This window comes from Zalophus californianus, chromosome 14 (genome assembly GCF_009762305.2).
Source record: "Zalophus californianus isolate mZalCal1 chromosome 14, mZalCal1.pri.v2, whole genome shotgun sequence".
NCBI classification, from domain to species: domain Eukaryota; kingdom Metazoa; phylum Chordata; class Mammalia; order Carnivora; family Otariidae; genus Zalophus; species Zalophus californianus.
Genome location: NC_045608.1, coordinates 70379191 through 70393705, shown reverse-complemented (window position 1 = coordinate 70393705; position 14515 = coordinate 70379191). Strand labels below are relative to the sequence as shown.

The following is a 14515-nucleotide window of genomic DNA, read 5'->3' as shown; positions in this document are numbered from 1 at the left end:
AAGCTAACCACCCAGCCTGTAAACCTACAATGATTACAGGAGGAATGGGATAGGAGACCTATTTAGTGGGTAGGTTGATACAAATGAGCCGTGCTTCTAGAAAAACAAGGTTATATGGCAGTGATTTATTATCATTATCTTTGTATACCAGGGGTAGCATATTATAAAAAATGAGATAGGCTATATCCCATAAAACAACCTACTCCCTGGAAAATAAAGGCAACACCATTAAGGATTCCCTTTGATAACGCACTGAAAGGCACTGGACCAAAGTGGAATGGCCTCATACTGGATTATAAAGGTACTTGGTTCAACTCTCACTCAGCTTTCAATGAAATTCAACATTTTGAGATATGAAATAGCTGGAGAAAATCTACCCAAAACCATATCCTCATAATAATCAGATTCTGAGAACTGCAGAAACTATCCTACCCTAAAGTAGCCATAAAATTTTAAACCTAGTGATTTGAGTCTTACTCATCAAAGATGACTACCTCTAAGAAATGGAAATACTGTTTAACAACTAAGCTCCTCAAAAATAACTGACATTAACATACTAGGTGTGTTCTCAAAAGCATGTGACTGAATCTAGGTACAAATATAAAGTAATTAATAACTAGAAGTACTCCTACGTACTGGTAGTAACATTATGGCTCTTAGCAGAAAGAAACCAAGACAGGTGGCTTGGCTTCAAAGACAGACTTCTTAGCAAATATTTTCCACATACTTTCCCCAGATGATTAAACATGAAAACCTTTTCCTTAAAGGAGAAAAGGAGGCAATGGATGATATCATAGCATGCTAATGATCCTAATCAAATAATCTGAATTTTTTAAATCTCTCCCTTCACTCCTATTCTTCATTCGCAGTAAAATAGATCTAAAGTCAGCAATTTCTAGAGAATGAAGATATTTTAAAAAAAAAAAAACTGCCAATAAAACTTAAATCACCATTTATAGATTAAAATTAGGTCTTTAACAAAAGTATCTGTAAGTACTCAAGAGTTCAAATGAGCCAGTAGAGAAATTATTTTAAAACAAAATTATTTTAAAACAAAAGACATGTAGCTCAGATCAAGATCTATGTTTACATCACAGCAATAAGCAAACTCAGTGGTTTCCAGAATGGTCTTACGAAGAAGACGTTCTGAGCAAGGACACAGACGACTTACCCATTTAAGTCAACAGAAGGATGACTATTATGCATAGTGTTTCTCAGATCTCAAACTTGTAACACACCTTAAAGAATCAATACACTTACGAAGGCCCTCCAAGCAAAAAGTAAAAGGATCTGAAAGATAACCCTTGGTTTTATTTCACACTATTTATCCTGTAGACAACCTATTTATCTTGTAGACAATCAGGCCTATTTTGCTACAGTAAAATAAAAGCTAAAAAAAACCCAAAAACAAAAAACAACAACAATCAACTCTACACTGGATACAGAATGTCCACGGGGAAGTCCTGGCAGAGTGTGAGGGAAACCAAAGCTGCCGGATAGTACGGGCTGCTGCCTGTCATTTAGAAGGTGTCTTGCTTCTGAGGTTGAACTCAAAAGTGCAAAAGAAAAAACTTTTTTAAAAATCAAACCTAGAATTCAACTTTGTACGTTGAGATTCGGTTTTATTTATGCTACTAGCTAAGTAAAAAGCATACATATTGTGTCTGTGGTACAGTCAATACATTTGCAACTTTTCTACGTAAATTCTCTATACAAAGTCACTGCCAACTGATATGATCATTGATGGCAAAGGGCTTAGAATAACCAAAAGGTATAAAAAAGTTTGCAGTCTTGCCCCAAGATACAAAAACTGAATTTTAAACAATGTCATAACATACATGATTTAAACAGTATACGAAAAAAAAGTCACACATCAAATCAAGTACAAAAATACCCAAACTACCTATTATGAACTGTAATGTTTCCATTATTCTGCACAGTATTTAACATAGAATTTAGCAGTTTCCAAAATACTCACTTAGTTTAAGCATTGCCACCTTTGTAGAACAGTGAGATATTAAATGGAGTGACACTGCTTTTAGTGTTTTTTAAAAATACAAAAACTTTCCTTATGAATTCATGAAGGAAAGAAATTCCTCTTCTAGGCTTCTTAGTGACCAACCTTGTGCCTAGAAATATAGAATACATCTACTGTATAACAGGGCAAAAGAATATTTCTTGATAAATAGTTATCCAACAGGGATAACAAATGTGAATTTTAAATGGTTTTTCTTTGTGGGGTTAATTGTAAGGAATTCTCAATATACACACAGATTAGTGTTTTGCCTTGGCAAAAATAAAATTGAAGTTGCAAGACCATCTGAATTGAAATCATCTTCACTAGTTTAACTTGCAAAAAAATATTTTGGATAAAAGGTTATAATACATTAACTATCTTATTTTTTAAACACAGAGTGAAGTTGCTCTTGGTAAAATTAACTCACCCACATGGCACAATATTTGGAGTAAAGTATGTTCAACAATAACAACTCGCACACAAAATAACATAGGTGAATTAACTTTGAGAACTTCTCTCCTTTAAAATCAGCAATATTGAATTTATTCTGTAGAATAACACATGTATCAATGTTCTGCATATAAAAGTCTCTAAGACATTTTAAAGGGCTAAATTTTCCAGCACTGGAATGATTCCTTCATACGTAACTGGTGAGGATTTAATAAGAATGTGTTTTTCCTGATCTTCAAGCTCTGAGCCATGCCTGAAAAGTTCTAAGTAGGAAAAAAAAATTGTTTTAATCCAGTTTCTGTCTGCTAGGAGCAAGGCAGCAAACACACTTTTCAACCCTTTATGAAAAGATAAAGCAGAACAAAAGTGAAATATATCTTCAGATTATAAACAGGATTGTATTTCGTAGTCCACCATCCTGACAATGTTAAGGGCCCCGACAGTGAAAGACCTCAGTCTAAAGGCTGTGGGTCAGCAATAGGCATGGTGTGAAGCACTTCATCTAAGAGCTGGAGGGCCCGGTGTAAGTGAATCTCGATCCAGCAAGGCGTTTCTTTGATGCTCTGTCTTGGGTAATCCGGTCCCCAGCCTTTCACGAAACTCATCCTGAGTATGCACAAGCGACGTAGGTCATCAACGCCAATGCCGGCAGCTGCTGACAAACCTAACAGAGAGGATTTGGAAGACGTCAGAGGGACAGGCTGGTATCTTCCATCCTCCCTACACCTTATTAATAAAGTGACCAGCTTTCTTTACTTCATGCTCCCCAGCATATAACTTCTCTGTCAAAGTGCCAAGAAGTACGTGTAGATCTACACTTTCGGACCGAAAACTTCTGGTTAAGACAATTCACATTCCACATGAGTCTTCTAGCTACCAGCAATTATAAAGTAAGTTACCACAATCCACCAACACCCCACCTATGTTTCTCTTTAGAAGGAGAGGTGAAGGGTAAAAAAAAACAACTTGTTTTTAAGAGGTAGCACATGTCCACAGGTTGGTTCTAAGAACCTTACTGTCTGTCTGAACAGCCTCGTTCAAAATAAGACCTAACAGTGAGACAGTTAATAGTCCTGGTTCCACTAAGAATTCTTGGATGACCCAAAGGATGTCTGTCTCTCAGTTTCACAATGTCACAGAGACACCGTGCAATTACTCAATGGGGGCAGTAGTTAAGAATGAGAAATTTAATAACAGTTCTGGATTCTTTAGTAAAAGCATGTTTATAACATCAAAACTAGCAAATTAATGGTTTAGATGCTCAAATTTTTTTAAAAAGTCAAATTCTCTAAATTAAAAAGTCAAATTCTCTAAATGAATATGTCTTATCTACCTCTACACTGTAAACTCCTGAACATAAGTCACAAAGGAGATTCTGCAGCTAATTTTCCAGTCAGAACATACAGTCATATAGTCAATCTCCACTCATCAATATCACAGTGAATCTAATGGGAGGAGTCTGCATGTGCTGTAGAGAAACCTGCAGGGCCACTGCAGTTTTCTTAGCCAGTGTGATTTGCTTACCACACTGAAGAGGTTAAGAACAGGGGTTGAATGAATCACTAGTTATGCCTTCAGACGTGGAAGATGGGTGCCACGTGTTTCCATCATAAAAGTCTATAGTCAGGAGTTTAACTCTGCAGTAAAAAATTCCCCATCAGTGTGAAACCTGGCACACAGTTCAATTTTACCCTAAAATTAAAAAAAAGTCTACAAGTTATCAAAATACCACCCTCACTTAGTTTTCTCTCCATGCTTAGCATACTTAAAAACTTGGAGAGATACCTAATTCTGAAATTGAAATATGCTTTCCTTCTAGAATAAAGCCAAGCATGTCAGTGATTACAACCCACCCTTGCTGGTGAGGCAAGAATTAAAAGCATCAACAACAACAAAAAAAAACCAGGAGATTGATCAATATAATCTAACAATAACCCCCTTTCTCCTTTATCCCATATTCCCTTTTTGATACAAAAAGAATGAAAACAGGGTCCTAGACAAAGGGCAACTATTATAGAACAGTTTTTTGAAGTTCAAAAATGTTTTTATCCCAGTAAAAAAAAAAAGTTTAGTTTTCTATTATTGCCTAAAGTAACTAATCAACTGAGTGAATCAAGATAAAATGCCAACTATTACACTTTACAACAAAAAGCCAAAAACATACTTACTGATAGCTGGAGCTATTCCACCTACTGATCCGGGGCCGGGGATGTTTCCAGCCACGGCTGCTGCCTGAGCGGCGGCAGCAGCCTGCGCCGTGGCCGCCTGCTGCTGCATCTGACGGTGACACTGACGCAAGTCAAAGACCTTGAAACAAACAGTGGAAGTTCAAGGCTAGGAGTCCATCAGAAATGATGTCCCCACACATCAAAAACCAATGCACAATTTATTTAAAACTCATAGCTCCATGTAGCTCTAAGAAAATAATTAATTTAAAAATCTAAGTTTTTATGGAGATTCTAACCAGTGTTAAGAGAAGGGGACTGGAGCTCAGCAGGAGGCACATTTCACTATCAAGAGAGTTCTGGGTGCCACACGCCTCTACAGCCTTTATCTAGTTCAGTGTGGTCAGTCATTGTCCCCGTGAAAAACCCCCACCCTTTCATAACCGAATTGCTGAGAGTGCTCTTTAGGCTGAACTGATGGTCTTGGTCACATGCCAACTTCTTTATCATTCTAGCTATTTGGAGGACTGTAGTAAGTGGCACTGTCACTATTTAAGAAAGCATCTATATTTTTTAGAGATGTATATTTTAGTACATAGGAGCAAAATAACATGATTATCTAGGACTTGTTTTAAAATACATAAATAGGGGCACCTGGGTGGCTCAGTCAGTTAAATGTCCAACTCTTGGTTTCTGCTCAGGTCATGATCTCAGGGTCCTGAGATCAAGCCCCACGGTGGGCTCCACGCTCAGCGTGGAGTCTGCCTGTCCCTCTCCCTCTGCTCTTCCCCAGACCCCCACCCCAGCTCTCTCTGCTCTCTCTCTCTCATAAATAAGTAAAAAAAAATTTTTAAATACTTAAGAAATAAAGAAAAAAGGATAGATCAAATATAAAATCTTAACTACTGAATCACGGTGATGGGTGTACAGGACTTCATTAAACTAGTTTCTCTACTTTTCTGTATATTGAAAAATGCTTATAATTTTAAAAAGTTTAGCTTTGGATCATATCACTAATATCTACTAATTACATGGGCTAACCTCTCTGGAGCCTCAATTTTCTTATCTATAAAATGGGAATGCTAAGAGTACATGCTTTTCACAGAGTTGTGGCAAACTCAGCATAATATACAGTAAGCTGTCAATAAATGTTAATCTAATATTTTGGTTTTGGCCTCCCCTGAACCATTTACCTTTCAGGACAAGTTAAGGAGTTTTTAAGTAATTTCAGGGTTGTTTACCAGCCACACCAAGGGCTGGTATACTGAGGAAGGGATTGCAACTTTTATCTTTATCCTCATGAAAGTACTGACATGCTCTTTAAGTAAGCAACAAGTTATGAATATCATCTTTTTTCTAGGAAAAAAACAACTTCCTAAAATAATGTATTTGCTTATATTTGCTTTTTTAAAATAGCACTGAAAGGGGTTTCTGGGTGGCATAGTCAGTTAAGTGTCTAACTCTTGCTTTCGGCTTAGGCTGTGATCTTGGGGTCATGAGATGGAGCCCCGTGTCAGGTTCCGTGCTCACTGAGGAGTCTGCTTGAGATTCTCTCTCTCCCTCTGCCTCTCACACTCATGCTCTCTGTCTCTAAATAAATAAATAAATAAATAAATAAATAAATCTCTTTTAAAAAGCACTGAAAGACTAACAAGCAGAGTGGTCATCTACAGAAGCCATAGGAAAGGAAACAAGGTCAGAGTAGAAACAGGCTACTCAATACAAACTTTTTATATTATTTTAACTTCTGAACCATGTGACAATATTCCTTATCCAGAGAGTACATTAAATTTTTAAAAATCCTCTTAGTATGCACAAAACCCAGTATGAGCAAGCGTAATTATCCTTGACCAAAAAAAAAAGAAAAAGAAAAAAATCAAAGAATGTATAATATACTTTATCAGATAAACAAGATATGGAACCCAAACCACTAATTTTCAGATGCCTTAAAAGAGAAATTCTGATTGTCTTTAATCATGATATTTGGTATTAAGAAGTAAGAACAAAGAACTATCCTAAGTTGCAAATTATATTCCTATTTACTTATTTCTCTATTCAATGCTGATCTTCTAGCATCAATGAAGGACAAAACTTAAACTATTTCATTCTCTGAAGAGGTATAAATTTGTCAAATATATAGGTATTACCCAGCCAAATTATAGTTCTAAAAGACTGCAGGATAGAAAGCATGAGAGTCAGGTCTGAAAATCAGAAATCTCACAATGCCCAGAACAGGAACCACTATTTTTTCAAGATTTCCCAAGAGTCCATTAGATTCTGAACTTTTCCGCTGGGCTATGACGTTTCAGAAGGCATTACCCAGCACGGCACAAAGCAGGAACTCAAATATTTGAAAAGCCAAACAGTTCTACAACCACTTTTTTTTTTTTTAAAGAAGGAATTAATAAACCTTCTATTTTAGAGCAGTTTTAGGTTCATCTAAAACTAAGCAGAAAGTAAAGAGTTCTCTGTCCCCACTCAAGAACAACATCCCCTGGCACAGTGATACATTTGTTCTAATTGATGAACCCACACAATCATCACCCAAGGTCATAGTTTACATTAGGTTTTACTCTTGATTTTATATATATATCCAACACCGTAGTACGATAAAGAGTAGTGTCAATGCCCTAAAAATCCTCTGTGCTCTGCTTATTTACCCTTCCCTCCTTATCCCTGGGAACCACTGATATTACTGTCTTCATAGTTCTGCCTTTCCCAGAATGTCATGTAGTTGAAATCATACAGTATGTAGTCTTTTCAGATTGGCTTCTTTCACTTAGTGATATGCTTATAAATGTCTTGTATGTCTTTTCATGGTTTGGTAGCTCATCTTCTTGGTGCTGAACAATATTCCATCACGTGGATGTATCATAGTTTATTTACCCATTCACCTACTCAAGAACATCCTGGTTGTTTACAAGTTTTGGTTATTATTGGCAATTAAAGCTGCTATAAACATCCCTGTGCAGGTTTCTGTGTGGACATAAGTTTTTAATTTATTTGGGTAAATACCAAGGAGTGTGAATTTTGGGTGATATGGTAAGAGTATGTTTAACTATGTAAGAACTACCAACTGTCTTCCAAAGTGGCTGTACCATTATGCATTCCCACCAACAATAAATGCAACTTCCTGTTGCTCCACATCCTTGCCAGCATTTGGGCTGTCGGTGTTAGACTGGCCATTCTACTTGGTATATAATGGTATGTCATTGTTTTAATTTGCAATTCTCTAACAACATATGATGTCCAACATCTTTTCATATGCTTACTTGCTATCTGTATTTTCTTCAGTGAGGTATCTCTTCAGGTCTTTTGCATTTTTTAAGTCAGACTGTTCTCTTATTGCTGAATTTTAAAAGTTTCCTATATTTTAGATACCAATCCTTTATCAGGTATGTTTTTTGCAAATATTTTCTCCCAGTCTGTGACTTACAGTTTTCTTGACAGCCTCTCACAGTTTTTAATTTTAATGAAGTGCAGCCTATCAACTGTTTCTCATGGACTGTACCCTTGGTATCATACCTAAAGTCACTGCCCCACCCAAGGAGATCTAGGTTTTCTCCAATGTTCTCTTCTAGGAGTTTTGTAGTTTTCTGTTTTACATTTAAGTCTTTACAACCACTTAAAAAAATTGTTTTAAGCATCACTAACCAAGTATGGTACGTATACAATCTTACTACCTGGAAACAGGGAATATACCTTACTTATAAACTCCAAGGTTTCAAATATGTTCTCAACATACTCCCACTCCCCACCATGAATCATTAAAAATAACCTAATAGATCTTCACACATAGATTCCTTACAATGTTGTAAACAATCACAATTATGAATGTCCTAGCCTAAATCTAGACCAACACCAGCCACACATTATTATAGGTAGCCACAAAAATGAAATTTTAAAATATTATGACTTTTATCTGCAGATGCAGAGATGATTCATTAAGCACCTCAGCAAATCCTTCCACAGATTATTTATGTAATTAAAGCACTCAAACCAGAAAATTTATGATTACTGGCTATACTGCTAAGTAAAACCTGGGTCGCCTCTCTACTCTACACTGTATCTGATCCATTAAACCATAATAGATTTTATCTGTTATACTGGATGGCAAAATGAAGGCTATCATTGAAATGCAATCATCTTCCTTGCAGAATCTGACTGAGTTGTTAGTAAAAACAAAGGAACCAAAGGTTTAAATATCCTTTTGGGCTCAGATCAAAGTTATTTATTTATTTGACTGATTGTTAAAGATTTTATTTATTTATTTGAGGGGGGGCCAGAGGGAGAGGGACAAGTAGATTCTGCACTGAGCACAAAGCCCAACGTGGGGCTCGATCCCAGGACTCTGGGATCATGACCTGAGCTGAAGGCAGACACTTAACTAAGCCACCCAGGCACTTCCCAAAAGATATTTCTGATCACCATTCCTGACTTAATCACTTTATTTAAGCATGTTTCCTATGGTTACTCTCATATAAGTTTATTACAAACCTATTACTTAACACAGGTGAGTCTTATAAAGCTCAATGTGAACATCTTCAGAATACTGTCTTTCAACCAGGAGTCAAAATTTTGGCATTTTTCATATATAAGGCTTAATTACAATACTCTCAGTTTAAATCAACACCAAGAACTAGTAACCCAGAAAGAGAAACAGATAACTGTGTTGGTATACTGGGCATTTGAACATAAGACTGCATTAAGAATTTGCTAAGTTACTAGACCTGGAGATAAGAATCACAATATATGGTAATTGAGAATCAATTTAAGCTGGGATTATAATAACCTTCAACCTAGCCTACCTGTGGTTTAGAAGCATCCCCTAACGGGCGCCTGGGTGGCTCAGTTGGTTAAGCGACTGCCTTCGGCTCAGGTCATGATCCTGGAGTCCCGGGATCAAGTCCCGCATCAGGCTCCCTGCTCAGCAGGGAGTCTGCTTCTCCCTCTGACCTTCCTCTCTCTCATGCTCTCTACCATTCTCTCTCTCTCTCTAATAAAATAAAAAAAAAGAAGCATCCCCTAACATATATGTGTTCAAAAACAAACCTGACTCGACAGCATCAGAGAACTGCAAATCAAAAACCAGCAAATGAAATCAAAATCAAAAACCTCACACCCACTAGGATGGCTAACATCAAAAAGACAGATAATAACAAGTGTTGATGAGACTATAGAGAAACTGAAACCTTCCCACACTGCTGATCAGAATGTAAAATGATTAAGCCACTTTGGAAAACAGTTTGGCAGTCCCTCAAAATGCTACAAAGTTACCTTAAAATCTAGCAATTCCACTCCTAGGTATATCCAAGAGAAATGAAGACATACATTCACATAAAACTTGTACACGCTAATGTTCATAGTAGTATTATTCATAGAATAGCCAAAACGTGGAAACTCATCTATCAACTGATGAATGGATTAGCACACAAGATGTGGTATATGGAGTATTACTCAGCCATAAAAAAGAATGAAGTACAGATATACGCTGTATGGATGGAGCTTGAAAACCTTCTGCCTAGTGAAAGACATCATGTAAGACCACACTATACGAGTTCATTTATACAAAATCTGCATAGGCAAATCTGTAGAGAGAAAAAGTAGATGAGTGGTTGTCTAGTGCTGAGGGAAATGGGGGGCACTGAGGAATGACAGCTAAAGTGTACACGGTTCCTTTCTAGAGGGATAAAATGCTTGAAAATTGATCGTGATGATGGTTGCATAACTGTGAATATATTTTAAAAAATCACTGAATTGTACAGTTTAAATGGGAGAATTACGTGGTATATGAATTATATCTCTATCTCAATGAAGCTGTTAAAACTCTGACTGCCCAGTAGTAAGCACCACAAAACAAAACAGATCTTACTTTTGAAAGCAGAACAGTAAGGCCACTTAGAATTCAAACATTTGCTTCATGTAAAGCTTGTAAAATGCCATTTCATTACATCAGATTTTCATGAATGTCAGAGGACTACGATGTCATGAAAGATTAAGGGAAAAAAATCAACATCTTAGAAGAAACCCCCCTCCCACAATTTAGTTCTAGCTTCTTGGTTTATAAAATAAAAGAATGTGTCTCCGAACCTTGGTTTTCTTCATTTTAATTAAAAGGAGAAAAATGTGCTTGTGTGTGCATGTTTAGGGGGCTAGGGGGAGGTGTATTCCCAATGTGTGGGCACTCCTTTCAGAGGTTTGTGTTATCTGAATATAATTCACCCCAGTAATATTATCTCTGGTGGGAATACGACAATTTAAACAGCACTATACAAATCCCTTAGTTACTACTGCCTAAAAAATTCACAAATGAAGAAAATGCCAATGGTTAAGACTTAGTGTATACTTGCATCTCTTTTTTTCTGGCTAGTAAGAGTCTTCTGAAACAATAATATGCTTGGTAAACAGAAATAATTCTTTTTAAACCTTAAACAGTTATTATGACAAAAATGGGATGTTGGTTTTTACTCCACTAAAATGTCCTAAAAGATAGGGGCGCCTGGGTGGCTCAGATGGTTAAGCATCTGCCTTCGGCTCAGGTCATGATCCCAGGGTCCTGGGATCAAGTCTCGCATCGGGCTCCCTGCTCAGCAGGGAGCCTGCTTCTCCCTCTGCCTCTGTCTCTTATGAATAAATAAAATCTTAAAAAAAAAAAAGTGTAAAAAAAATGTCCCAAAAGGTAATTATTGTTCATGGCAAAAGCCTGAGATTACCATAAAAATTTATCCATGACAGTGTTTTAGCAAGTGATGATATGTCTCATACCTCAGGGGCTTCTTAAGAGCCATCTGTACCAAAATAGAGATGTTACATTTATTTGAAAAATCCTAAAAATTACTTTAATTATACAAGATTCCACATTTAAAAAAAAAGATTTTATTTATTTATTCGACAGAGAGAGACACAGCGAGAGAGGGAACACAAACAGGGGGAGTGGGAGAGGGAGAAGCAGGCTTCCCGCTGAGCATGGAGCTCGATGCAGGGCTTGATCCCAGGACCCTGGGACCATGACCTGAGCCAAAGGCAGACACTTAATGACTGAGCCACCCAGGCGCCCCAAGATTCCACATTTTTTAAGCTCAAACGTTTTAAATATGACCCTACATTGAATAATTCATAACTCCCATCTGACACATAGTATATATAATCAACACCATAGTTCTTTATCCATTCACTGCAAATTACACAAGTAATCCAGAGATTTCCAAGTCAAGATGGATGAGTAGGTATGTATGAACAGCTTCTCTCTCTGCTATGAGCACAAAGGACAGAACTATTACAAGTATATATCCTTGAAGCCAACAGTAAAATTCACATGGAAATACAAAGAGCCAGTCAATAGCCAAAACAATGCTGAGGAAGGACCAAGTTGGAAAACTCACATTTACCAATTTCAAACCTTACCACAAAGCTTCAGTAATCTAGTCAGAGTAGTATTGTCATAAGGAGTCATTCAGATCAATGAAATAGAATTGATAGCACAGAAGTAAAAGTAACGTTTACATTCAAGGTCAAATGAATTTCAACAAAGGTGTCAAGATAATTCATAAGGGAAAGAACAGTTTTCAACAAATGGTTGCCAGGACAACTGGATGTTGTCATTCAAAAGAACAAAGCTGGATCCCTTCCTTACACCATATACACAAATTAACTCAAAATGGAGCACAGACCTAAATTAAAGAACTAAAACTATAAAACACTTAGAAGAAAACATGAGTAAATCTTCATGACCTTGGATTAGGCAATGGTTTCTTAGATAAGACACCAAAAGCAAAAGCAACCAAAGAATAGATAAGTTGGACCACATCAAAATTAAAAATTTTTGTGTTGCAAATCATATCATCAAGAAAGTGAAATGAAGGACAAGCCAAAGAAAGGAATATGCACAAATCATGTATCTTACCCAAAATATATAAAGAACTCTTACAACTCAATAATAAAATGACAAAGAACTCAATTTAAAAATGGGCAAAAGATCTGAATAGATATTTCTCCAGAAAAGATATACAAATAGTCAATAAGCACATGAAAAGATGTTCAGTATTATTAGCCATTACGGCAAATTAAAACCACAATGAGATGCCGCTTCACATCCACTAAGATGGCTAAAATAAAAAAGACAGATAATAACAAGTGTTGCTCAGAGTACAGAGAAACTGAAACTCTCATATATACATTGCTGGTGGAAATGTAAGATGGCATATAGCCACTTGGGAAAACAGACTTGGCAGTCCATCAAAATGTTCAACACAGACTCAATCTTACCATCCAGCAAATCCACTACTTATATATCCAAGAAAAGGAAAACATCTATCTAAAACCCTGTACAAGAATGTTCAGAGCAGCATTATTCATAAGAGCCAAAAAGTGGAAATAATCCATGTGTCCATCTACTGATGATGGATAAACAAAATCTACAGCAGGAACTAAAGACAGGAGGTACTTGGGGTACAAGACCAAAAAAAAGGTGTAGAGGTTAGTAATTCAACTTCTTATTGTAATATGGAAAGAGACAATAGCCAGGCTCTCTGAGGGCTACAACTGGGTACCTGCCCATGATTTAAGTGCTGGTAAAATACTTTGACAGCTAATTCGGAAATGCACCTAGGAATAAAATTCTTGCCCATGGCAGAGATAAGCATCAGAAACCTATGTAATAGGAATTAGGCCCTGAGCATACCTGGGGATTGGAACTCAATTTCCTCATGGGACAAAATTCCTCTACCTCCTAAATAAAAGAACTGGTACTGAGATGTGGATCCCAGGGTGCCAGACTAAGGCAAAACTGCCCTATAGGGAAAAGCAATAACAGGGAGGAAAAAAATAAAAAATAAAATGAATTAATTCTCTCAAGACAAATTTGCCAACCAACATAAAATAGACTGTAAAGCATATAAGGAAATCCAACACCACTTAAAAATAACAATAAAGCACAAATAACTAAAATTTCTTGTGGGAAAAACTGGAAAATGCAAATGAAGATAATTCCAACTCCCAGAGACAATTCCTGGTAAGACACTGTGTACACGATTCTAGACTTGTAGGTGTATATAAAAAATGAATACAAATATCCTTGATATTATTTCTTTTATAAAAATAAGATCACATTCTACATATTATCAACATTTCCACATCATAAATATCCTATCAATAAACGTATTTTAATATTTTATTGTTCTATTCTATTCCACTGTTCTAACACATCAACAAAGATTCTCTATTGTCAAGATTTTCAACAGGGAATTACTATTAATTTTGTTAGGTGTAATAAATAGCATTGTGATTATGTCTTTTAGAAATATTCACCAATTAGTGATTTACATTAGAGTATTTTATGAATGAACTAACACAGTATCTGGAATTGGCTTTAAATTACTGGAGAAAAAAGTACAGTGATAAACACAATAAAGATTGATAAAATGCTGATGAATGTTAAAGCTGGATGGTGAGTACATAAGGATTTGTTATTTTCTCTATACTTGAAAAATTTGAAAGTTTCATATTAAAATAAGATCCCTATATCCTTTAACTGAACTGCAGTAACTGAAAATGAGATACTAAGTTTGTTGTTGTGAGGCCATCAAGCAATTCCATTTCTGTATATGCTATTTGACTGTATTATTTGTACGCTAAGCAGTTTCCTGGGAATAAGTGATGAGTTACAGTTAATTCCACTTACAATGGCCAACAATGAAGATGCTTAGGATGACTGTAAAAAACCTGAAATTAAAAATATATTTAGGCTTTCTAATTCCAACTATCTTTCTTTCAAAAGCGTGTATGTTATAAACTAAAACTGATATGGGTTGAATAAATGATAAACACCTCAGGCTTAATATGCAAAATGATAAATAAAACTCATTTAATGTACAAAATAACTTTT

At 36.2% G+C, this 14515-nt stretch overlaps 1 protein-coding gene across 4 annotated transcripts in view; it reads right to left on the bottom strand.

Moving 5' to 3' along the window:
- Positions 1 to 1605: 1605 nt before the first annotated feature.
- SMAD4 (SMAD family member 4) overlaps positions 1606 to 14515 on the bottom strand; it is a 51970-nt gene continuing 39060 nt past the window's right edge. For 3 of the 4 annotated variants that reach the window (XM_027575421.1, XM_027575423.1, XM_027575422.1), the window contains 2 exons: positions 4636 to 4774; positions 1606 to 3131 (listed from right to left, as the gene is read on the bottom strand). In XM_027575421.1, the coding sequence (XP_027431222.1) occupies positions 2920 to 3131; positions 4636 to 4774 (351 nt within the window). In that variant the 3' untranslated portion in view covers positions 1606 to 2919. Of the gene's footprint in view, positions 3132 to 3991; positions 4105 to 4635; positions 4775 to 14515 lie in introns of all 4 variants that reach the window. The other variant, XR_003516820.1, reaches the window with a different exon arrangement.